The sequence below is a fragment of the Anolis sagrei genome, chromosome 6 (genome assembly GCF_037176765.1).
Source record: "Anolis sagrei isolate rAnoSag1 chromosome 6, rAnoSag1.mat, whole genome shotgun sequence".
Lineage (NCBI taxonomy): Eukaryota > Metazoa > Chordata > Lepidosauria > Squamata > Dactyloidae > Anolis > Anolis sagrei.
In genome coordinates, this window is record NC_090026.1 from 61,414,294 (window position 1) to 61,438,919 (window position 24,626).

At 39.0% G+C, this 24,626-nt stretch overlaps 1 protein-coding gene across 2 annotated transcripts in view; it reads left to right on the forward strand.

The window, feature by feature from the left end:
• Positions 1 to 24,626, forward strand: part of INVS (inversin) — a 91,280-nt gene that overhangs the window by 3,996 nt on the left and 62,658 nt on the right. For both annotated transcript variants that reach the window (XM_060781491.2, XM_060781492.2), the window contains exons 2-3: positions 1,636 to 1,770; positions 12,041 to 12,207. In XM_060781491.2, the coding sequence (XP_060637474.2) occupies positions 1,665 to 1,770; positions 12,041 to 12,207 (273 nt within the window). In that variant the 5' untranslated portion in view covers positions 1,636 to 1,664. The remainder of the gene's footprint in view (positions 1 to 1,635; positions 1,771 to 12,040; positions 12,208 to 24,626) is intronic.

Sequence of the window (24,626 nt, forward strand, 5' to 3'; positions counted from 1 at the left end):
AGAGACATAAGAGAAGCCTATGGAATGTTACTATTCAGTCTCTTTAATATTACTATGGTGTAATAATTATATGTCAGTGCTTTGAATGATGGTAAAGAGTTGAATATAATAAGCCGTAGATGTATTACCGATTATAATTTGTAATTAATATCCTTAATATTGCTTTGGATAGATTGCATCAGCTCTAGTTTCTTAGAAATGATTATCATGGTTTTCTATGGGTGAGCAGATGATGATTGGTAGATGGCATATGTTCTGTGTCTCAAAATCGATAAGGGAATACCAGTGCCATTTTTGGTATCAGCGGGTCAAATATACCCAGAAACAGGTCTAAAATCTGAGGCACCAAAATGTGTATTGGCCAGTATAATGCATGTATAGGCTGTCCCCGAGTTACAAACATTTGACTTACTTTTTTGATATTTTGATCCACATGACAACATAATTTGACTGACAAACCCCAGCCATGTGTTCAGTTAGCCATGGGGCTTCTCTGTGCCAAGTTTGGTCCCAGTCCATTGTTGGTAGGGGTCACAGTTTCTCTGAAGGCAGGTGAAGTACATGTTTGGTCCAGATCTGTCATTGGTGGGATTCAGAATGCTCTGGGTACAGGGTGAACTACAACTACTACATGGGTGGGTCGGTCCTGCACAAACACCTCTAGTATGTTCTGTTGGTCATCAGGGTTCTGAGTTCAAAGTATGGTTCCAATTTGTCATTGATGGGATTCGGAGTGCTCTGGATGCAGGGTGAACTATAATTCCCACGTGTCTAAAGAGACAATAACCAGCTGGGGAGTGTGTTTCATCATTGGGCCCAGTCCGCTGATCTCCAGGTACAGGATTCCATCAGCCCCAAATGCCACTTGATGTGTTTTCATATCCTGGATGAGCCCCCATTATGTTACTGTAGGTTCTTAGAAAACACTCCAGGCCTTCCTCTGAAGTGGAAAAATGCAGGTTTATTCAGCTGGGACCTCGGGTGGATCACTCCAACACAAATTCTTGAAGACCCTGTATGATATTTAAACAAAGCATTTATACCATTGGCATACATTCAAAGCATTCCAAGGCACTACATAGATTTCACTGGTACAGAAACATCTGCTGAGGTCACACACGCAAGATGAAGTATACAAAGGACCCCCCCCCCCCCCTTTGCATGTACTGTTCATTCCTTGATTACATGGCACTCTTAGTGCTTCAAACAACATTGTGCAGGTGAAAATATCTGTATGATCTTACTGGCATCTATTCATGTGAAAACTTTTTTTGTTTGGGTAGGCCTTGGAAGTCTGATTGCTCAAATGGAGGGTCTTGCAAAATGTTTTTTTCTGTTTGCTCTTTTTGTTGTAATAGGTTATTGTTTTAACCAGCTTTAAATATTTAATAGTTCAAATACAATTTAATGTTTTTTATTTTGTGAAACGTTAGCTACCAGTATGTTTTCTTTACCTATCTTGAGTCCCAAACTGTGAAAAGAGCAGATAATAATTTTTAAAAATTTTAAAAACACGTTGAAAGCAGTGCTACATTGGTACAATATTGAACTTCTCATTTATAAAGTATTCTTTTTGTTTTGTGACCAAATTACTTGTGGGTAATAGTTGTTATTATTTTTAATGTGTTCATACAGAGTTGCCCTTTGAACCTTTATAGAAGATTATGAATGTTTCTGAGACCTGGCTTTTCAATGGTTCCTCACTAGTATCTCAGGTTCATGCTGCTGCTGTTAATGGACACAAGAGTGCTCTTCTAAAGCAAATAGCAGGTAAAAATGTTATCTTCGGTATAAATAATGTACTCTACTTATTTTGTTCTTTCCGTCTAGCAGCACTTCTTCAACTTCAGTTCCATTGAATATTTGAACAGAAAAGGAATAATGATAAGTACAATAGTATAGTTTGTTTTTAAAAAAAGGCAATTGCAAGTCATGTGCCATTTTTCTCATCTCTGTATCTGTTGATATAGTACTATGTTTTGAGGCAGAAGCTCAGATGTCATAGTTATGCCAACAATGAGAATCTCATAGTCCTTTAGGGTGCAAGCCTGTTGGAGGTCAGATGAGAGGAAACAGAGAGAAAATGACAGTGAGAACAAGATTATAATATATACCCTTGGTGTTATCTATATTAAAACTACTTTTGGTTAAAAACGTCACAATAAAAATGACATAAAAATAAAAACGGCCAGCGCAAAATAACTAGTTATCTGGAATTAAGCTCAACTGAAGTTAGTGACACTTGTTTCTGATTGCATAGATTCAGTTTGAAAGTTCGTTCAACTGACATGCAAACTTTAACCTGTAGTTAGAAATACAAACAAGATTGAAAGTCAGTACGACTATTTGAACTGCTAGCATGGTATAGAAACCTGATAAAAGCAGTGAAGAATTCAACATTTTCTTTATTATTTTCCTCATTTTGGTCATTTGTACTAATTCAGTGTTTTCCAATTTTTACTATTCAAGATATTTTGGACTTCAGAAGCCCCAGACAATTTGCTGTGAGGAGTTTGTAACAGTTTAAAGTTGAAAACATAAAGTTGAAAACATCCGCAAATAATTTGTTTCTCTTTTATCTCACCCGAGTTTTTAACTAGTTTTAATTTGTTCCTCTTTTAACCATTACATGTAGCCTGCCCATTGTCACTATGTTTGTGTTTACTGAAATTTTATATTGTTATGTTTCCACATGTTTTATGTAATTATGATGTTGTTGCTTATTGTTCGCGGTTTTGGTTTGCGTTTTCGGTTTCTCTTTATTGTAATTGTTGTTTGGGCTTGGTCTCATGTAGGCCGCTCCGAGTCCCCATCGGGGAGATGGTGGCGGGGTATAAATAAAGATTATTACTATTATTATTATTATTTGATGGGTCAGAACCACTACTGATTGGTCACAAATAACAAGGGGGCAATTTGTCTCCTTATTCACTTGCCAGAGCATGACAGCTCTATTAGTACTGTTGCTATGAAGCCATCACTTCTCACAAAAATAGTTCCAGTTCTTTCTTCCTCCAGGTTGCACTTTTATCCGCTGACTTCTTTACATAGTCGTCATGTTAAATAAAAGCTGGCCTTTTGATTTCCAGCATGTATTTCATTAAAATACATGCTGCCTTTGGAAAGGTGGTGATATTATGGAAAGTTTACTCCTATATGCATTTTATTATTATGCTAATATTTTATTTATTTTTTTGTTTTACAATATTTATATTCTGCCCTTCCCACCCTTCAGGGGACTCAAGGTGGATTACAATGTACACATATATGGCAAACATTTAATGCCAAAGACACACAACAGAAATAGACAAACAGTCAGAGGCTATTTAACTTTTTCTGGCCACCAGGGGAGCTGCCGCTTTCATCGTCCATCTGCGACGCTGATGAAATACTTCTGCATTCCCTGCATGCTTTTGCTGGAGTGCTTTGCTGGAGTCTTTTTTATGGTCTCGTAAATTTTGTTAAATTAGCCTCCCCACACATAGGTGGTATCTAATTTTCCTACTTGACAGTCTTTCGGGTTGCAAAGGTCGACAACAAGCTACACAGTTGGTCGGAAACTCACTCCGACCCGGGCTGGCTTCGAACTCATGACCTTGTGGTCAGAAGTGATCTTAATGCAGCTGACACTCAGACAGCTGCGCCACAGTCCCAGTACATGTACTTTAAAAATATGCAACCGAAAATTCATATTATATGGATTTTGATGGGGTTTTTTTCCAGTTGTATGGTATTCCCGTGACTTTCAAGAAAGTTTTATAAAGTACCTATGGTTTGCACCAAAATAGGAGATATTAAAAAAAAATGCCAAAGTTTCTGTTTTGTGAGACTTAAGAGCAGACTTGCACAACGTACAGCCCACGGGCTGCTTGCGACCCACCAAAGGACTTCAAGTGGCCCACAAAAAATGTTGTTGTTGTTCATTCGTTCAGTCATCTCCGACTCTTCGTGACCTCATGGACCAGCCCATGCCAGAGCTCCCTGTCGGCCGTCACCACCCCCAGCTCCTTCAAGGTCAGTCCAGTCACTTCAAGGATGCCATCCATCCATCTTGCAAAAAATGTAGAGGATGTAAAATAAACTGGAGTGGAAAGTACATAAAGGGAGCATGAGGTTTGCAGTCAAACAAAAGAAGCTTTTCGTTCACACCCCTTCTGTGGGGGAATATGCACCTCTCAGGAACTCATGGTCATGCGTGATGATGATACTGATGGATGCAGAGGCAGATGGACGCAGAAAAAAAAAGAACTCGCCTTTCCTGTCTTCCTTGTGACTTTGACCTGACATCATTCAAACATGGCAACTCTCCCGATTTAAAAGCAAGGTTGAGGAGGTCTCCTCCTACTCCCAAAGGCTCATGAAGAGCACCAAAAATGGGCCTCTGGAGGGAAAGAGAATAAGTACAGAATGTTTACATGGCAGTTCACATGGAATCATAACACTATAAGAGTTCGGCCCCCAATCACACTATTGTTATAGCACTATCATTCCACTTGAACTGCCATAGAAACATTCTGTGGAATCATTCAATTTGGAGTTACAGCAGAGGCAAGAGCTGAAATTTCACTTCCAAGCAAAGAAACCAGGAGGAGAGTTCTTTGCAGAAAAATAATGATACTGTACTAAAAATCCTTGATCAACACTTGGGACATCCCCCTTCCCACATTAATGGGTGACAAGAATTGTGAGTGTGCATGCAGAGAAAGAACCAACCCATTTGCAAAGCTCTCCAACCATATGTTCTCCAGAGCTCTTTGTTTTCACATCATCTTCTGCCTTCACCTGTGTGTGCCCAACCAGGCCTGGGATTTATTGACGTTTTATATGGCAAAGTGGCAGTTCTGTTTACTTACAAGCAACAAACATGGAAAGAGTTGTTGTTGTTGTTGTTGTTGTTGTGTGAAAATGAGACATCCCAGTTCAACCAAGAGAGGGATATGAAGTTATCCAGAAGTTGAAATCAAATTTGAGACCAAAAGGAAATAATTTCTGCTTGCTTTGGAAGAGGATGAAGATGGTTCTCCTCATGGATCAAGGAGGGAAAAGTTATTCAAACTTCTGCCGGTTAGTAAAGTAATGTGATTTCATGATTTTGAAAAAGTCTTAATTGGGTTGTTGTAGGTTTTTCCGGGCTATATGGCCATGTTCTAGAGGCAGTTTCTCCTGACATTTCGCCTGCATCTATGGCAAGCATCCTCAGAGGTAGTGACGTCTGTTGGAAGTAGGAAAATGGGTTTATATATCTGTGGAATGACCAGGGTGGGACAAAGGACTTTTGTCTGCTTGAGCTAGGTGTGAATGTTTCAACTGACCACCTTGATTAGCATTTAATGGCTTGGAAGTGCCTGGGGGGAATCTTTTGTTGAGAGTGATTTGATGTTCCTGATTGTTTACTCTCTGTTGTTTTGCTGTTGTAATTTTTGAGATTTTTAATACTGGTAGCCAGATTTTGTTCATTTTCATGGTTTCTTCCTTTCTATTGAAATTGTCGACATGCTTGTGGATTTCAATGGCTTCTCTGTGTAGTCTGACATGGTGGTTGTGAGAGTGGTCCAGCATTTCTGTGTTCTCAAATAATATGCTGTATCCAGGTTGGTTCCTCAGGTGCTCTGCTATGGCTGACTTCTCTGGTTGGAGTAGTCTGCAGTGCCTTTCATGTTCCTTGATTCGTGTTTGGGCAATGCTGCATTTGGTGGTCCCTATGTAGACTTGTCCACAGCTGCATGGTACACGGTAGACTCCTGCAGAAGCGAGAGGATCCCTCTTGTCCTTTGCTGAACGTAGCATTGGTTGGATTTTCTTGGTGGGTCTGTAGATAGTTTGTATGTTGTGTTTCCTCATCAGCTTCCCTATGCGGTCAGTGGTTCCCTTGATGTATGGCAAGAACACTTTTCCTCTGGGTGGATCTTCATATTTACTCCCGTGGCTTGTTCTTGGTCTTGCAGCTCTTCTGATGTCTGAGGTGGAGTATCCATTGGCCTGTAGAGCCCAGTTTAGGTGGTTCAGTTCATCTTGGAGGAGGTGGGATTCGCAGATTCTTTTTGCAAGGTTTGCCAAGGCTTTAATGGTGCTTCTTTTTTGACTTGGGTGATGGTTGGAGTTTTTCTGTAGATATCTATCTGTGTGTGTGGGTTTTCTGTAAACGGTGTGACCCAATTGTTGATCTGGTTTGCGGATGACTAGGACATCTAGAAAAGGCAGTCTTCCTTCATTTTCTTTTTCCATGGTGAATTGGATGTTTGGGTGGATGCTGTTAAGATGTTGAGTTCTTCTTCTCCATGGCTCCAAATAGTGTCCAATTACAATTAATGTGTAATTAATTGAAATTTCAATTTTTTCAATATGGTTTATTTTCAAAATAGATTAATCACAATTATACCTCTTCTTGAAAAATGATGCGCTAAAAACCCTTCTGTGGCCCTAAGAAGTTTAGTCTATTTTAAATTTGGTCCCAACTACTGCCAAGTTTTGCAAGTCAGCTTAAGAATTTTCTGAATTCCATTTAGAAAACAAGTTACCAAATAATTCTAAGCATCAGAATCTAACAAATGCTGTTAGTTAGTTGGGTGAGATTGAAGGGAGAATAGGGACCAAACTATGATAGAAATTTACAGCCATTTTTGAACCTCTACCACCATATCACGGTATTTTTTCAGCTTTCACAGGAAAAAGCTTTGCCACTTGAACCTCTGTCATATAGTTAGTGCTAGAACCTCTGTCACAACAAAAAGACAACCCTAGGATTGTTAGAAGATAGGTTGTTGTTTGTAGCACATAGATCATTGACCTGCTCTGTTCCAGGCACTCTAACTATCAAGCAGTTACATCTTTACAGAGTTTAGGAAGTAACCTTACCAGATAATAATCTTGGGAAGCAAATACTTCAGAAGATATTATATTTAGCAAATAAGACAGGCATGGCAGTTGGTAGAACACAGTGTGCACACTGTTGCAGTGACTGAGATGCTGTAGTAACCCTAGATGAGCAAAATTAAGAACATAAAGTACTGGTAGTGGAGTAGATGAAAAAGGAAGTATTCAGGTGCAACTAGGCTATGAGGGCTGAAGCTTCATGATTTGGGGAATAAGACTAAATGACGAAGCTAGAAAAATAACAATCAATACAGAATAATTACTGCATTGAATTATTGCAACCTTTTGGGATTTATATAGATTAATATAATCAATGAGCAAGGAATTAAGGACATATGCTCTTTTTAAGAGTCTTTATGATTGGATGTATTACTGGACTGAAGAATAGAAAAAAATATAATACGGATGCCAAACCAGATTCCTGTGCGGTTTGTTCTAACGTTTGTTGAAAACGTGCCTGTTTTGAATATCATAATTTATTTAAATATGCTTACTTTTTCATGCCTTTAAATTTTCTCCAGCGCATTAACATGATGGTGAATCCCTCTTCTCAAAACAACAGTGGTCATATTCCAAATTATTGAAATATCTATCAACAAGGGAAAACTTAACAGTACTACCAGCTTAATTTAAAAAAAAATGAATTACTCCCTGTATCAGATCCAGACTTTGTCACATCTTTATATATAAAAATGATCTGTGCATAATGAGTACCTTAAAAACAAAAGAACCAATGAATGAAATCACACCAAATTTGACAACGAAATGTCTCACTACACAAGGAGTGACCATCACTCAAAAATTATGATTTTGTCATTTGGGAGTTGTAGTTGTGGTATTTATAGTTCACCTATAATCAAAGAGCATTCTGAACACCAAGAGTGGAATGGAACCAAACTTGGCACACAGGACTCCCTTTTTTTTTTTTGGTCATGTCAGGAGTGATTTGAGAAACTGCAAATTGCTTCTGGTGTTAGAGAATTGGCCATCTGGAAGGACGTTGCCCAGAGGACGCCTAGATGATTTGATATTTTATCATCCTTGTGGGAGGTTTCTCTCATGTCCCCGCATGAGGAGCTGGAGCTGATAGAGGGATCTCATCCGCCTCTCCCCGGATTCGAACCTGCGACCTGTCGGTCCAGTCCTGCTGGCACAGGGGTTTAACCCCTCTGCGCCACCGGAGGACTCCCATGACCAACAGAAAATACTGAAAGGGTTTGGTGGACATTGACCTTGAATTTTGGAATTGTAGCTCACCTCCATCCAGAGAACACTATGGACACAAACAATGATGGATCTGAACCAAATTTGACAGGAATACTCAATATGCCCAAATGTGAACACAGATGGAGTTTGGGGGAAATAGACCTTGACATTTGGGAGTTGCAGTTACTAGGATGTATAGTTCTCCTACAGTCAAAGAGCATTCCGAACCCCACCAATGATGGAATTGGGCCAAACATCCCACACAGAACCCCCATGACAAACAGAAAATTCTGTGTTTTCTGGTTGTCTTTGGTGACCTTTCTGACACCCCCCCCCCCCGGTGACCTCCCCCCCAGGGTCTTAATTTTCATGGTTGAGAAATGCTGCCGTAAGGCCATCCAGTCCAACTCCCTTCACCAGGGCAAGAAAACATAATCAAAGCCCTCTTGACAAAGGGCCATCCAGCCATTCACACACACATATTTATATGACAGATGCAGTATCAAAGATTTGAAAGGGACCCCTAGAGAAGGACAATGATATGTTGCATGTTCCAGAGTAGGCAAACCAGACAATCTCCACATCATCACTGGCAAAGAAACAGCAAGAAATACTATTTACTCACAAGCATAAAGACATTACATATATTAGAAACCAACACTTTCTCATTATTTTCCAGATCACCAGACTGGGCCACAGCAACACATGGCAGGAGACAGCTAGTTTATAGTAGAAATCAATGGGACATTAATGGTAAACTTAAATCTTATTGCTTTTAATAGCTTTACTGTGGAAAGCTAGTATAAAATTATATAGAAGGAAGTTTGTGTCTGTATCTATGGAATTTTGACTAATAAAGGAAATAGTTATGAATCAGAGAAGCAGGCAGCATATGGTTTGATAGGAGCTACGCAAACATGGTAAAAACTTTTCAAAAAGTCAGATTTGACAGTCCAGATCTCTTGGAATATGTTCCTGTGGAACATTAGGCTCTTAAAGATAACATCTAAGCACTTCATATTCTCTCCAAAATGAGAAGACTTTGTGCACCAATTAGATAGTCGTTTGCACTTATACTCCAGCACATACTGATTCTCTGATGACAAAGATTGTTGCCTAAGTGACAAAAGACTGGTATTCTGTTCCCAAGCATAGTCACATACCTAACCTTAGAAACCTGTTTTGATGATGAAGATTGAGAAGGTGGTCTTGTTTCTTTACTAGGGGCAGAAATGCTCAGGTATGGAGAAAGGTATTTAAGCTATTTTTTGGCCATCATGTAGGTGGGTTTTTTGAAGTATAAATAATTATTTTGATGCTGATATGACACTGCCCTAGTGAATAAATTACTAATACAAATAGTTTAAACAGTTGTATCATTATTATGTAGTCATATTGGCTTTGTTTTCTTTTTGTTATAGTCACGTGTGTGTGTGTGTCTTTATACATTTCAGTAGGAAAAGTAGAGTTTGTTTGCATACTATTTTATTTATGACATTTTGTACCACTTTTAATTTTAAAAATCTTTCCAGTGATTTTTATTGTAAATTGCATAAACTTAGATTATGGTAGAGACATTTGCATTTTAACATTTTTTTTAACATTTAAAAATATTGGACTTGAAACTGATTAACTGTTCTAATCCTATTAAGCACATATACTAATGTTTTTATTCTATGCTAATATGATTAATCAGTTTCATTATGCCTCTCCCTAAGTATTAAAAGCAAGTCATATAATCTCACAGAAACTTTTGACACACAGCGTTATCGTGTTTCCCCCCCAGAATTTTTGTCCCCAAATTATTTAGTCTCTATAAATGGCAAACGTTTTGCAAAACAGTGCTGGTTCAGATTGTAGATCATGCTTATATTCCTAGTAGTCACAATATTGGTTTCCTACACTTGAGACTAAAATATCAGGGGAAGCATTTATCATAACCTTCTTGCTTTAAAGCCATTTGTTTATACTGAGATCACTGTTGTTTTTTTCTCCTTGAAGGAATAGTCAGATGATGAAAAAACATCTTCATTTTGAAGATTTCCTTCATCGTCTAAACATTTATTTATTTATTTATTTATTTATTTACAGTATTTATATTTCGCCCTTCTCACCCCCGGGGGCTCAGGGCGGATTACAATGTGCATATACATGGCAAACCTTTAATGCCATAGACACACAACATATATAGACAGACACAGAGGCAATTTAACATTCCAGCTTTTTCTTGATGGTATTTTGGCCTTCAGGGGAGCTGTTCCTTCATCAACTGTTTGTGACATTAATGAAGTACTTCCTCATTCTTTGCATGATTGCTGGAGATTTTTATGGCCTCGTAAATTAGTTACATTTGCCTCCCTGCATAAGCGGTACCTAAATTTCCTACTTGACACATGCAACTGTCTTTCGGACTGCAAAGGACAACAGCAAGCTACACAAATTGGTCAGACGCTCACTTCGACCTGGGCTGGCTTTGAACTCATGACCTTTTGGTCAGTAGTAATCTAAATGCAGCTGACTCCCAGCCAGTCCCGGTGAAAACATCTTCACTTTGGAGCAAATTCAGAAAAACTTCACATTTTATTATAGCTAAATGGTTAAATTATGCCTAACTGGTACCAGCTATTCTTGCCAACTTTAGTTATCAACTTGTGTTTCATACCTTTCATAGCAGCTTGATAGCAGACATAAGCAGATTACTATTTTTACGTTCATAATCTGAAAGGTTTTACCAACTGACTTCAATTGTTAAAAGCACCATATCAATCAAGGTTGGGTTTTCTTTTTCTTTTTTCTAGTCTTTTGGCATGTCTAGCATTGAAAGATACATAAATGCTTATTTTCGTCTGAAAAGACCTTGCATGCTGCTTCTCATATATCTAGGGGGAAAAAATCTTATTGTAAATTAATCTTCTGTAAAGTATTAATTGGAGCCCCTGGTGGCGCAGTGGGTTAAAGCACAGAGCTGCTGAGCTTGTTGACCAAAAGGTCGCAGGTTCGATTCTGGGGAGTGGCGTGAGCTTCCGCTGTCAGCCCTAACTTCTGCCAACCTAGCAGTTCAAAAAAACATGCAAATGTGAGTAGATCAGTAGGTACCCGGGAGCCCACGGTGGCGCAGTGGGTTAAACCTTTGTGCTGGCAGGACTGAAGACCGACAGGCTGCAGGTTCGAATCCGGGGAGAGGTGGATGAGCTCTCTCTATCAGCTCCAGCTCCTCATGCGGGGACATGAGAGAAGCCTCCCACAAGGATGATAAAAACATCAAAATCATCTGGGCATCCCCTGGGCAACGTCCTTGCAGACGGCCAATTCTCTCACACCAGAAGCGACTTGCAGTTTCTCAAGTCACTCCTGACACAACAAAAAAAAAATAGGTACCGCTCCGGCGGGAAGGTAACAGCGCTCCATGCAGTCATGCTGGCCACATGACCTTGGAGGTGTCTATGGACAACGCCGGCTCTTCGGCTTAGAAATGGAGATGAGCACCACACCCCAGAGTCAGACATGACTGGACTTAATGTCAGGGGACAACCTTTACCTTTACATTTAAAGCAGGGGTCCTCAAACTTTTTAAACAGAGGGCCAGGTCACAGTCCCTCAAACTGTTGGAGGGCCGGATTATAATTTGAAAAAAAAAGAAAGAATTAATTCCTATGCACACTGCACATATCTTATTTATAGTGCAAAAACACATAAACAATACAATAATTAAAATGAAGAACAACTTTAACAAATATAAACTTATTAGTATTTCAATGGGAAGTGTGGGCCTGCTTTTGGCTGATGAGATTGTTGTTGTTGTTGTTGTATGCTTTCAAGTCATTTCAGACTTAGGTTGACCCTGAGCAAGGGCCGGGTAAATGACTTGGAGGGCTGCATCCGGCCCCCCGGCCTTAGTTTGAGGACCCCTGCTTTAAAGTATTAATTAATCTTCTTCCTATTCGCTTTCCTGTTGTTATAGGTGACCCTGATCTGAAAGACAAAGAAGACCAGTTTGGGCGAACTCCACTTATGTACTGTGTCTTGGCAGACAGGCTAGAATGTGCTGAAGCTTTGTTGAAGGCGGGGGTTGACCTTAATAAAGCTGACCATACCAAGAGGACAGCTCTCCATCTTGCTGCCCAAAAGGTAACTAATTGAAAGTACTAAAAAGGTGGTTAAATAATGATCATACACACATCTAGTTCTTTGTACCAGAAACAATGTTATTAGCATTCTCATACAATAGTCCTGCTCACACTCCGACCTCCTTCGCAGGCGCGATTGGTGGGAACGAGGGAGAGGGCCTTCTCGGTGGTGCCCCCCTGACTCTGGAACTCACTTCCCAGGGACATCAGACATGCCCCAACTTTTGCAGTCTTTAGGAGGAGTCTGAAAACGTGGTTGTTCCAGTGTGCCTTCCCAGAATAAGGAAAACTCTCAGCAATATGCCCTCAAAATGCACTTTCCATTGATTTAGGATAGACTGCGTTCCCTCACTTCTCTCTGAAAATATCCACATACCGTCAGCATTATTTTTATTTTAATCTATTACATTTGGCCCGGCCATTGGTTTTTAAATGCTTGTATGTCACTGTTGATCGTTTATTGCTTATTTTTGTTTTTGTGATTTATATGAATTGTATTGTATTGATTGTTTTATTTTATGTTTTGTTTATTGATGTACTGTGGGCTTGGCCTCATATAAGCCGCACCGAGTCCCTTGGGGAGATGGTAGCGGGGTACAAATAAAGATTATTATTATTATTAGCATCCCTTATGTCCTTGGGAAATATGTGTGTTTCTTTTGGGAAATGGAGTAATGGGCAGGATTGTAACTTTTTTTCTTTCCTGATTATATTTTTAGTATTCAAATGTTATTATATCTGGAAGAACATGCTCGTTTTATAGAATAAGATAAACAATTGTTCCATTAAGCACACAGCAAAAGTAAATGCAAAGTTCTACAGCTTGATTTTGTGCATTGCTGGTAATTTGGACAGAATCTGTATCATATCTTGTTGGATATAATTTGAGTTTTCCTGTGCTTCAGTCATTATCTTTACAGTTTCAGTTCCCTGAGGTCTCCTGTATAACATGAAACCCAACTAGTAAAGGATCAGAGAGGACATTTGGGAGCAGTTCTGTTAATAGCCCTAGTCAGTCTTCATTCCAAATATTAAACTGGGCTTTGACAGGATTGTCAGTGATACCGGTCATAAAACTCTCTAAGGCCTCTAATGACAAGGTGGTCCCAGACATACACTGCACATAGCATTGCAGTGAAGGACTAGCTTTGTTGGCTTCCAGTGGTCATAATTCACTGTCTGTAATCTGATGCAAAGGACTTGGGTGGCAAATGATTTCTTATGTCTCCCTCTCTAAATCTGAGAACCTAGAGACTGAGGCAGCTGAGAAGTTCTTTCTTCAGTAAGACTTAATGGATGTTGAAACGATAGCCACATCCTTTGAAGTTCAGCAGATAAGGAACAATATCATAGGAGTCAATGTTTGTTGAGCAGGAAACAAAGATTAATTAAGCATCTGACATCCAATGTCAACCATTATAAATCTTGCAGCATTTGCTGGAAATCTTCATTGCTTGCAACTTTTTAATTTCTCTGATAGCAAGTGCTGCTAGTACTCATATTCTTTTTGGGATTCTTGACTTCTGGGTTATCTATGTGTAATGTCTCTTGTTTTACCCCCTTTTCTTGGGTTATCTGAGCTACTGACTTCATGTTACAACTTCTGGAGTTACTGAGACTGCATATGCACCTTTTTTCATTTTCTCAGAACTTCCTGGAGTATGTGTGCATGATCTGGTTTGGCTTGATTTACCTGTAGGTGTCTCCTTTGCAAGAGAACCATAGAATCATAGTATTGGAAAGGACTATAAGAGGTATCTAGTCAAACTTCCTGCCATGAAGTTATATATAATGAAAGCATTTCTGAAAGATACCAATACAACCTCTTGTTAAACACCTCCAAAATGGTAGTGTCCACCATCCTCTGAGGCTGTATATTCCCAAGTCAGGCAGTTATTACAGCCATCTATTTCTTTCAAATGTTTAAGTGGAATCTCTTTACTTGTAATTTGAATTGATAAGTTCATATTTTAGTCTCTGGAGCATCTTCCACATGAAATCCATTGAAATATTTAAACATTGATATTATGTAATTTCTTAGTCTTCTCAAAGCTAAACATACCACTTCCTTAAGACATTTTTCATAGAATTTTGTTTCCAGACCTTTCATCATCTTGGTTGTCCAGAAGTGGTCACAATATTCCAAATGAATATTAATGAAAACAAAATAAATAGGCATGGTTTCCCTATCCCTATCACTTAAACTGAGAAATTATGGGACCTTGACACTTGTGAGCTAGTTCTAGATCCATTAACAACTTCTGGTCACCTTATTGCCCAAAATTTGGCAAATTGACGCCAAGTTTGGACACAAGACGACACCTATCATGCCAACAAGTGACCATCACTCATAAAAACACTGAAAAACACAGCAGAAAGGACTTAAAAAGCCAAAAAGTAAGAAATACATTACAACGCATGTGCAAAACCGTATATATACATACACATATATATATACACACACACAGAACACATATACACAGACTGGGACACTCCACTGCATGGCAAGGGACAGCTAGTTTTGGAATGAAATGACAGGGCGGGGGGGGGGGAGTGATGGAGCATGGGGTTGCATGTGTGTGTGTGCGGCGGCAGGGGGGGAGTGATGGAGCATGGGGTTGTGTGTGTGTGTTTGCGGCAGGGGGTGTGTGTGTGCGGGAAGCGGCGTGGCGGGGCTTGGAGTGGGCATGGCTTCCGCAGAGGGAACGTTGGCCGGAAGGCCATGTGCGCACGCCAGGGAACTTGCGGCTGGGCGCCAATGCGCATGCTCAGTTGTTTTGCCGTTTTGTGAGTGTGTTGTTGTGTTGTTTTTCATTTTGAGTAGATATGCTTGTACCTTGTGGGTTGTGTTATGGGCATGGGAATTTTGGTTAAGTTTCGTTGGGGGGGGTTTGAGTTTTGCTGTTCCATTGGACTCACCTAACAAATTTATATATATAGAATGCAAGAGATTAATAGCCTTCACTGTTGGCTGAAATCAAACAGCCCCAAACAGTTTGGAAACTGAGGGGATATTGTGAATCAGTTTGTGATAGGGCATTAGGATCTGGTGTTCAAAAACTGGTGGAAACAAAGGGTGGAGAAATACCCCTATAATTGCTTTGTGTTGCTAAAGTCTTGTTTGTTTGTTTGTTTGTTTTAATTTCAGGCATTATAAACATTAAATTTTTGGAGGAAGAAACAGTTCAAAACATTTGAAATAATCAAATTAGTAGTCAAAATATTTTTAAAGCACTAGGAACATTATCTTAAAAACGGCAATATCTATGCATTGAGTATTATAAATTGTACATATTTTGCTGAGAATATATCAGTCCCTTTGATGTTAAGGGAAGAGGTTTTACAATTTTTACTCTGTAGTTATATTTTATTGAATATACTTTTGCTATGTGTCCTGTATTTCCTTAATGAAAATGACATTTTATTTTTTTTAAATGTTGCTCTTTACAGAAAATTGCTAGTCTGGGAAGCTAATTTGATGAGTGCCTGTTTGAGATGCTTATGAAGGGCATCAGTGCAACCTAGTGGAGAACTGAGACACTGGCATTTGCATGTCTGGAATGTTTGTATTGACAAATGAGAAGTGTGTTATTGACATCCGTGTCCCTTGGTGATACTTCTATCCCATCTTACCCTTGCTGGTCAAATGCCTTAATTGTTCTGGCCTTTAATTCAGTCAAAGTTGGAGCACAATTGGAAGAGAGAAGAGAAGGAGCAGGTCTAGCAGAGAGTCAAGCTTGAGCTACAAAACTGGTGGCAACGATCAACCTGTCATAATGTTATGATTTGTTCATTTTTATACCATTTATTAGCCTTTACTTGTTGTGCCATTTGGCCTCCAGGGCAGATAAAGTGCTGTCTAATTTGGGAGGTTTGCTTCTGTCAGAGTGGCCTCCACAGAGAAGGTGTTAGCTGCAGTGACAAATAATCAATAGCTGTCCTTGTCACGAGGAACGTGAGTAGTTGGGCCTTTCATCTGGAGGATTAGAGGTCTAATTGGATTGAGAATAGGGAGGGTGGGCTGTTGTATAACCCTGTCAGCTATGTGAAGTTGTCAAATGTCAATGTTATTCATACTGAAAAGGAGGCGGATGGTTGGCTTTCACAGCTTGAGAATGAAGTCATGCAGGAGCTTTTGAAAATATAATACTAGTTGGGAAAATGAAATAGGCTAATATATACTATGACCTATTTTTGTTGTGATTTTGCATTCATGTAATTAATGAACCTTTTACAACTTGATGCTTTACTCTCTTTTTTTTGTATTTAACTTTCCTGACAGCATGTTACCTGTTCTGACTGGTGATTTAAGTCTTGAATAAAAGCAATATAATTATTCAGGCGAGGGTTATTAATTTGAAAAATTCCAACTTAGACAATCATAAGAAACTATAAAGAAGGAAAGTGTTGTGAACCAGAAGCCTTAACAAAGCCAAACACAAGTAAAAGATGCAAACAAAGTTTATTAGCAAACAAAAATAGCATAGAAACAGTTGAATTCAGTGAGTCTAGCAGCAAAACAAAGTCTGTAGCAATTACTAGACAAAAAACGCAACTTAAAGAATAATCCAGATTATACAGAGATATAATGCGCTATAACAAAAACCTTCAGCAAACTGCTTGAAAATAACAATTCACAAAGCACAATAAAGCAAGGTGGTAGCAAGCAAAAACGAAGTCAGAAAACAGTCCAGGGTCAAAACATGTCCAAAAGTTGTAGTAGAAATCCAAAACGCGATGTTGTCGTCAAGAAGCAATCCGAAATCAGCAGGAGTAGAAGTCGGCACTTGCGGGATTCCAGACGGATGAAACAGGAAGCACAACGATCTGTAGTCCCAGGACCCAAGGTGATAGTAAAGGCAGCAACAAAGTCCAAAGCCCAAACAACTCTTTGCCTACTGCAAAGTTTCAATAGTTTGATACCTCATTTTTATCCTATAATTCCTCATCAGAGGTGGAGCTGGACGTCATCGCTCTCAGGTGCTTTCGCTTCTACAGCTGCTTGCCACCGCCCGTCCTTCCAGCTCTTCCAGCGTCTATCAAGACTTAGATCACCCCATGTATTTCCAGGTTTCCAGACTCCTGAAAACCCCTCAAACTCCTCACTTGAGGTGGGTTGAGTACATATGTCCCTGATCTCTTGTACATGGGTCCAATCTAGTCCATCCTCCTCCCTGTCATCACTCCCTGTCCCATCACTCCCTGTAAACCCCATAAAGTCTTCCTTCTCAGTTGGAGCACTAAGTATTTCACGGATCAGCTTCCTTTCCCTCTCTTCTTCTGACTCATCAGAGTCTTGATCCCGAGTAAACCGCTTCAAACCTCTACCTTCCTCTCCCTCTTCCTCCATTTCAGCATCTGTAAACCCTTTGAATAACTCAGTATCTGTGAGTGTCATGAATATTTCTCTAATTCGCTTCCTCTGCTGCTCCTGATCCAACACCTGAGCAGCTCTCTTTGCCCTTCTACTACTCGTAGCTTGCTCAGCACACTCTACTACAACAGAAACTGTAGGAAGAACAATAAATAAAGGACTTCTTGGCCAATAAAATAATTGTTTTTAGATAGCTAGCAGTAGTAAGAGCATAAATGGAAATTCCCCCAGTGAGATTCATAATAATAATAATAATAATCTTTATTTGTACCCCTCTATCATCTCCCCAAGGGACTCGGTCCGGCTTACATGAGGCCAAACCCAAAGTACATCAAACAAAACATCAATAAACACAACATCAATAAACAATCAATAAAATACAAATCATATAAATCACTTAAACAAAAAAGGAGAAGTTAGAACAAAATTGAGTGCTTCTTGCAGAACATGGCTATTTCCTGAAAACCATGAGACCGTGGTTCCTCAGCATGGGAAGCCAGGAAGGAGTGACACTGAGCCCACTTTGCTATAATACTATATTTCAGTAGCTGAATGAATCCTGATCAGAACACCAATATCTCTTGATGAGTGACTTATTGGTCCCCTCACCTTTCAGACATGAATGAAGCTAGCTGTGGGAAGTGAGAGGAACAACAGACTTGCGTCTATGACTAAATAACCTGCTGCCAGTACTTTTATCAGGTCATATTATTCTGTTTATAGAAATGTTGAGGGGAGACAGAATTAAAACATCTGCTCCTTATTGTCAAGAATGAGTTTAGATGTGTTAATATGACACACATACAGAGAACATAATTCCATTATTTGGTAGTCACCATGGTTTGCCATTTTATATTCCTTGAAGAAAAATTGTTGTTTTCATGTAGTCCAATTAGTGCTGCAATCATAATAAAGAAATATTCTGCTAAGAAAAAAGCTTGAATATGACGGGAATGTTTAATTTAATAGATCACAGGATTATATTTTTAATGAGCTTTAACATTTTCAATTTAAAAGGCATTAAAGTGTTTTGCACCTCAATATCCATTATTCATTTAATTTGCCAATCTCAATCCGTTTCAATTGTAAATTATCAGCTGATAGGGTTGCACGTTGTACCTTCTGATGATATTCTTCCCAGATCTTGGTCTCATTAGTAACAGAAGGTGGAATACTCTTATTGTGCTCTTCCTAGGAATGAAGCGCATCAGATCGCAAGTGAATAATTGCCCTCTGAATGCTTCCTACCACCATGCTTTCCCATCTATTGCAGAATGAAACAAAATAGTGTTTCACTGCATTCAGTTTGCATGGCTATGCATCGATTTTGCTATACAGTACTTTTTATTACGATTTAGGAATGTAAACATCTGTCATTGCAAAAAACATGAGAACAACGGGGTTGAAAGCCATCTATCTCAGTGCAATCTCCTTTCTTGTTTGCTGTAAGAATATACAATTCTAGAGTTCTATTGAGCTTTTATTCTAGTGGTCATTTCAATATCCGTTTTGATCTAGCTCTTCAAGTTCATCTACCTGACAGTACAGTGGGAGATATATTACTGTTTTGTTGGGTTTTTTAATGGTTTTGAAGAGTGTAACATATTCTAAGTATGATAAAGAAGGTTTAAAGGTAAGGCAGGTTCTGCTGGAATGCTCACAAATTTAACAGAAACAATACAGAAAGGAAATAGAATGATTACAGACTTTTAAGCAAGATTTTGTGGCAGATGCATTCTTAATCTAATGTTCAAATCACGCATTTGAATCCATATTAAGACATATTAAGATCCATATAATCTTTAGCCTAGAGTGCTATGGGTAGAAGGCATTTGAAAAATTGAGAGAGGAGATCAGAGAAATCACATGTGAGGCAAACAAATCTATAATTATCAAGTGAATTTTGTAGATTGCAAGAGATCCACAAAATGCAACTTTCCCTATAATTATGCTGAATCAAGTTGAGTCTACAAAATTGTTGCCGTTGTAAACTTAGTCTTTAAGGTGCTAGATTCTAGAAGTATACATAGCTACTCCTCTGAAAGTTCTTACTGGAAAAATCTTTCCCTAGTGTGGATCTGTTTTCTCTAGAAGAACATACTTGTGAGATTGTTAATTGGGTTGTGCATTTTGGCGAACCCCTAATTTGTTTTCAGTGTCCCTAATTTCAGTGCAGCCCCGATCCATTTTCAGAAGCTTCTGGAATTTGGCAGGGAGAGAATCTGTTTTTGCTTACAGCGACCGAAAGATCAATTTTCGATCCGGCCTATTGGCAGCAATGGGGAATTACGAGACTCCCCTTTCCATCATTTTTAGTTCAAGGGCTTAAGAAACCCTGCTTCCTGCTATCCTTCCCCTTCTTTCTTTCAAGGAGACCTGTGATCCTTTCCCTTCTGTCTTTAGAGAAGACTTGAATTTCAGGCAAAAGGCTTAAGAAACCATTAAGCATGTGGGAAAAAAAACATTTTTAAGTCATATGTTTTGTTAAAGTTTTTTCTACTCTAGAAGGCATTTTAAGGGGGCTTCCCAGGGGAAGGAAGAGGGATCAACCCTGGGCTACCTTTAAAAAACCCTCCCTTCTCTCTTGATTTGGAGGTGCCAGAAAGGAGAATTGGCGCCTTGCTTTGAATGCTTCCCCTCCCCCATGCGCATTGATTCCACTTCCAAATCAAGAGAGAGGGGAGAGCTTAAGAAACACTGCTTCCTGCAATTCTTTCCCTTCTAGTGGCTGTCTCCCTCCCCACACTCCACGTGTCGCCGAAAGAAACCACTGTTGCAACCAGAAAAAAGGGTGGCAGAGCCTATGCCATTACGGGCATCTGAATTTGCTGAACCAGTTGAAGGCCGTTTTTGAAAACAAATCCATGAACAAGCCTAATCTATATAAATAAAAATGTAACATTTGTTTGTGGGATTAACATAACTCAAAAACCACTGGACGAATTGACACGAAATTTGGACACCATACACGTATCGGGCCGAGTCACCATCACTCATAAAGACATGGAAAAATACAGTAAAAGAGACTTTAAAAGCCAGAAAATAAAAAATACATTACAACGCATGCACAAAAACACATATATATCCACAAACACACATACATACACATATACACAAATATATACACACATATATATACACATACTGTATACACACATAAAACACATATACACAGACTGGGCCATAGCAACGCATGGCAGGGGATAGCTAGTTGTTAATATATTAGAGCCAGATGGGCTTCTTTTAGGAGCATATTCCAGTATTGTGTTGCTACCACCACAATTCATGAAAACCTAGCAAACAATTAAGTGAAGTTCAAGCCTTTAAAAAAATAGCATTATTTCATTAGCTGCTATAATGCTATGGTTGAAGATACCATACATAAATCTCTTTCTACATAAATACATTCCTTTAAAAAATGCAATGCCTTGTACTAACATTAAATATTTTATATGTGACACATTATTATTTTTTACTTTTGAAACATTGCTCTAGGGCAGTGGTTCTCAACCTTCCTAATGCCTGACCCCTGAATACAGTTCCTCATGTGGTCACCCCCAACCATAAAATTATTTTTGTTGCTACTTCGTAACTGTAATTTTTCTACTGTTATGAATCATAATGTAAATATCTGATATGCAGGATTTGTTTTCATTCACTGGACCAAATTTGGCACAAATACTCAAAACGCCCAAATTTGAATACTGGTGGAGTTGGGGGGATTGATTTTGTCATTTGGGAGATGTAGTTGCTGTGATTTATAGTTAACCTACAATCAAAGAGCATTCTGAACTCCCCCAACGATGGATTTGAACCAAACTTGGCACACAGAACTCCATGACCAACAGCAAATACTGTTGGAAGGGTTTGGTAGGCAATGATCTTGAGATTTGGAATAGTAGTTCACCATCCATAGAGCACTGTGGACTCAAACAATAAATCTGGACCAAACTTGGCACAAATACACAATATGCACAAATGTAAACACTGGTGGAGTTTGGGGGAAATGGACCTTGACATTTTGGAGTTGTAATTGCTCGGATTTCTAGTTCACCAACAATCAAAGAATTCCTTAAACCTCACTAACAATAGAATTGGACCAAACTTCCCACACAGAACCCCCATGACCAACACAAAATACTAGAGAGATTTGGGAGAAATTGACAATTTGATTTGAGGGAGAGCATGCCTGCTCTCCCCTCCCTGCTTAGAGTCTCAGAAACAGCCCCCCCCCCCCCACCTTGGCTGAGAGGCCAGCCAATCACAGCAGGAGAGGGGCTTTTGGCCTTTTAAAATAATACTCCAGGAAAAACCTATAAGTATGCGGTTTTTATTTCCATAGTAAGTCATCTTCAGTCTGTAGAAATGGCAACAAAATGACCTTGGTAGACTAGAAGAACAGTCTCCATCCCTCTCCTTGGTAACAAATTTCATACATGTGCTAAATGCCTGAAGAAGATTGATTAATATCTGGAATTTCATAAAAGGAGCTCAATGGCTGAATCTCATTTCCTGACATGTCGTAAAAACTCAGATTGTCCACTCTGACCTTCAGAGAAATGTACAATACTTATTATGACGGTACATTTTTTGTTTCATTTTGTTATTAGTTTTGTATAGTCACTGAATTTTCGACCTTGTCCTATTGTCATTATCATCACCATTTGTTCCCTGCCTCTCCTCAAGGTGAGGTACAACATAAAAATATGAGACAAATGGGAACACATAGACATAAGATTAAACACATTAAAATCATTCATATAAATAAAATGTAAGTTTACATTCATAGGTTAAAATTGACTGGGTAGGACTGCTGGAACAGATAGGTCTTTAATTCTGCTTTAAATTCCGACAGCCCATTTACAATGGATATGAATCTCTTCCAGCAGGTAATTCCATGGCCTAGTGCATGGGTCCACAAGCTAAGGTCCGGGGGCCGCATACGGCCCTCCAAAGTCATTTACCCAGCCCTCTCTCAGGGTCAACCTAAGTCTGAAACAACTTGAAAGCACACAACAACAATCCTATCTCATCAGCCAAAAGCAGGCCCACACTTCCCATTGAAATACTAATAAATTTATATTTGTTAAAGTTGTTCTTCATTTTAATTATTGTATTGTTATTGTTTTTTGCACTACAAATAAGATATGTGCAGTGTGCATAGGAATTCATTCATACTTTTTTTTCAAATTATAATATGGCCCTCCAACAGTTTGAGGGACTGTGACCTGGCCCTCTGTTTAAAAAGTTTGGGGACCCCTGGCCTAATGGAATGTGGCACATTAGAGTCTCACTTATCAACCTTCGCTCATCCAACGTTCTGTATTATTCAATGCAGTCTGTCTTCTACCCAGATCCACAGCTGTTTCAATACATTGCAATGTTTTGGTGCTAAATTTGTAAATGCAGTAATTAACTTCATAACATTACCGTGTATTGAACTGCTTTTTTGTTGATTTGTTGTAAAACATGATGTTTTGGTGCTTAATTTGTAAAATCATCATTTGATGTTTAATAGGGTTTTCCTTAATCCCTCCTTATTTTCACTTATCCAACGTTCTGTCAGCCCATTTATGTTAGACTAGCTGTCCCCTGCCACGCGTTGCTGTGGCCCAGTCTGTTGATCTGGAAAATAAAGTAATGGTTTCTAATCTATGTAATTTCTTTATGCTTCTGGATAAACAGTATTTCTTGTTGTCTCTTTGTCAGTGTTAATGTGGAGATTGTTTGGTTTGCCTACTCTGGAATATGCAATATATCATTGTCCTTCTTTAGGGGTCCCTTTCAAATCTATGATATTATATCTCTGTGTGTGTAAATCATATATATCTATCTATATCTATGGCTGGATGGCTCTTTGTCAGGATATTTTCTTGCCCTGGTGAAGAGAGTTGGACTGGATGGGCTTAAGTATTTTCTATTAGTGATGGGGTTCAGTGTGGGAAATTTGCCCCAATTCTGTAGTAAGTCCCCGTGTTGGGACTCAGTATCTTACAACAAATTAAAAATCACAGAGGTAACACATTTTTAATATACTATAGCCGTCCCCTGCCACGCATTGCTGTGGCCCACATGGGGGTTCTGTGTGGAAGGTTTGACCCAATTCTATCGTTGGTGGGGTTCAGAATGCTCTTTGATTGTAGGTGAACTTTAAATCCCAGTAACTACAACTCCCAGATGTCAAGGTCTATTTTCCCAAACTCCATCTGTGTTGATATTTGAGCATATGGAATATTTGTGCCAAGTTTGGTCCAGATCCATCATTGTTTGAATCCACAGTACTCTCTGGATGTAGGTGAACTATAGCTCCCAAACTCAAGGTCAATGCCCACCAAACCCTTCTAGTCTTTTCTGTTGGTCATGGGAGTCCTGTGTGTCACCTTTGGTTCAATTCCATCATTGGTGGAGTTCAGAATGCTCTTCGATTGTAGGTGAACTATAAATCCCAAGAACTACAACTCCCAAATGACAAAATAAAAAAAAATTGAGTGAAGGACATACATTGGGTTGTTAGGTGTATGCTGTCCAAATTTGGTGCCAATTCGCCCACTGGTTTTTGAGTTCTGTTAATCCCACAAACGAACATTACATTTTTATTTATATAGATAAGCGAGACTCTACTGTATTAGCAAAATAAATGCTAGGACTACGAGATGAGAGGCAAAAAGAACCCCTTAACTTAGGTTTGGCCATCATTATTTCCAGGGTCTCTACTAACATTATAGTAACAGAATCATCTAAATATTTTCTGCATTTTGAAACCAGAAGTCTCATATTAATGTTCTAAAAACATCAGAGCCAAGATCAGTGAATACAAACAATCATCAGTGATTCTGTTTTAAAAGAAAAATTACACTGAGAAATAGCCTCTTTTCCTTCACTTTTACAATGTTGGTACTTGTATCCTTTCACTATGCATCAATTGATAGCTTTGCTTATTCCTATGGAAACAGACAGAATAATGCCAAGGTTGCAGTGGGCATTTGGGAAAGAAATGTTGTGACAACAGTCAGCATTTGGAAAGGAAATGTGGTGGAACTGCTAAA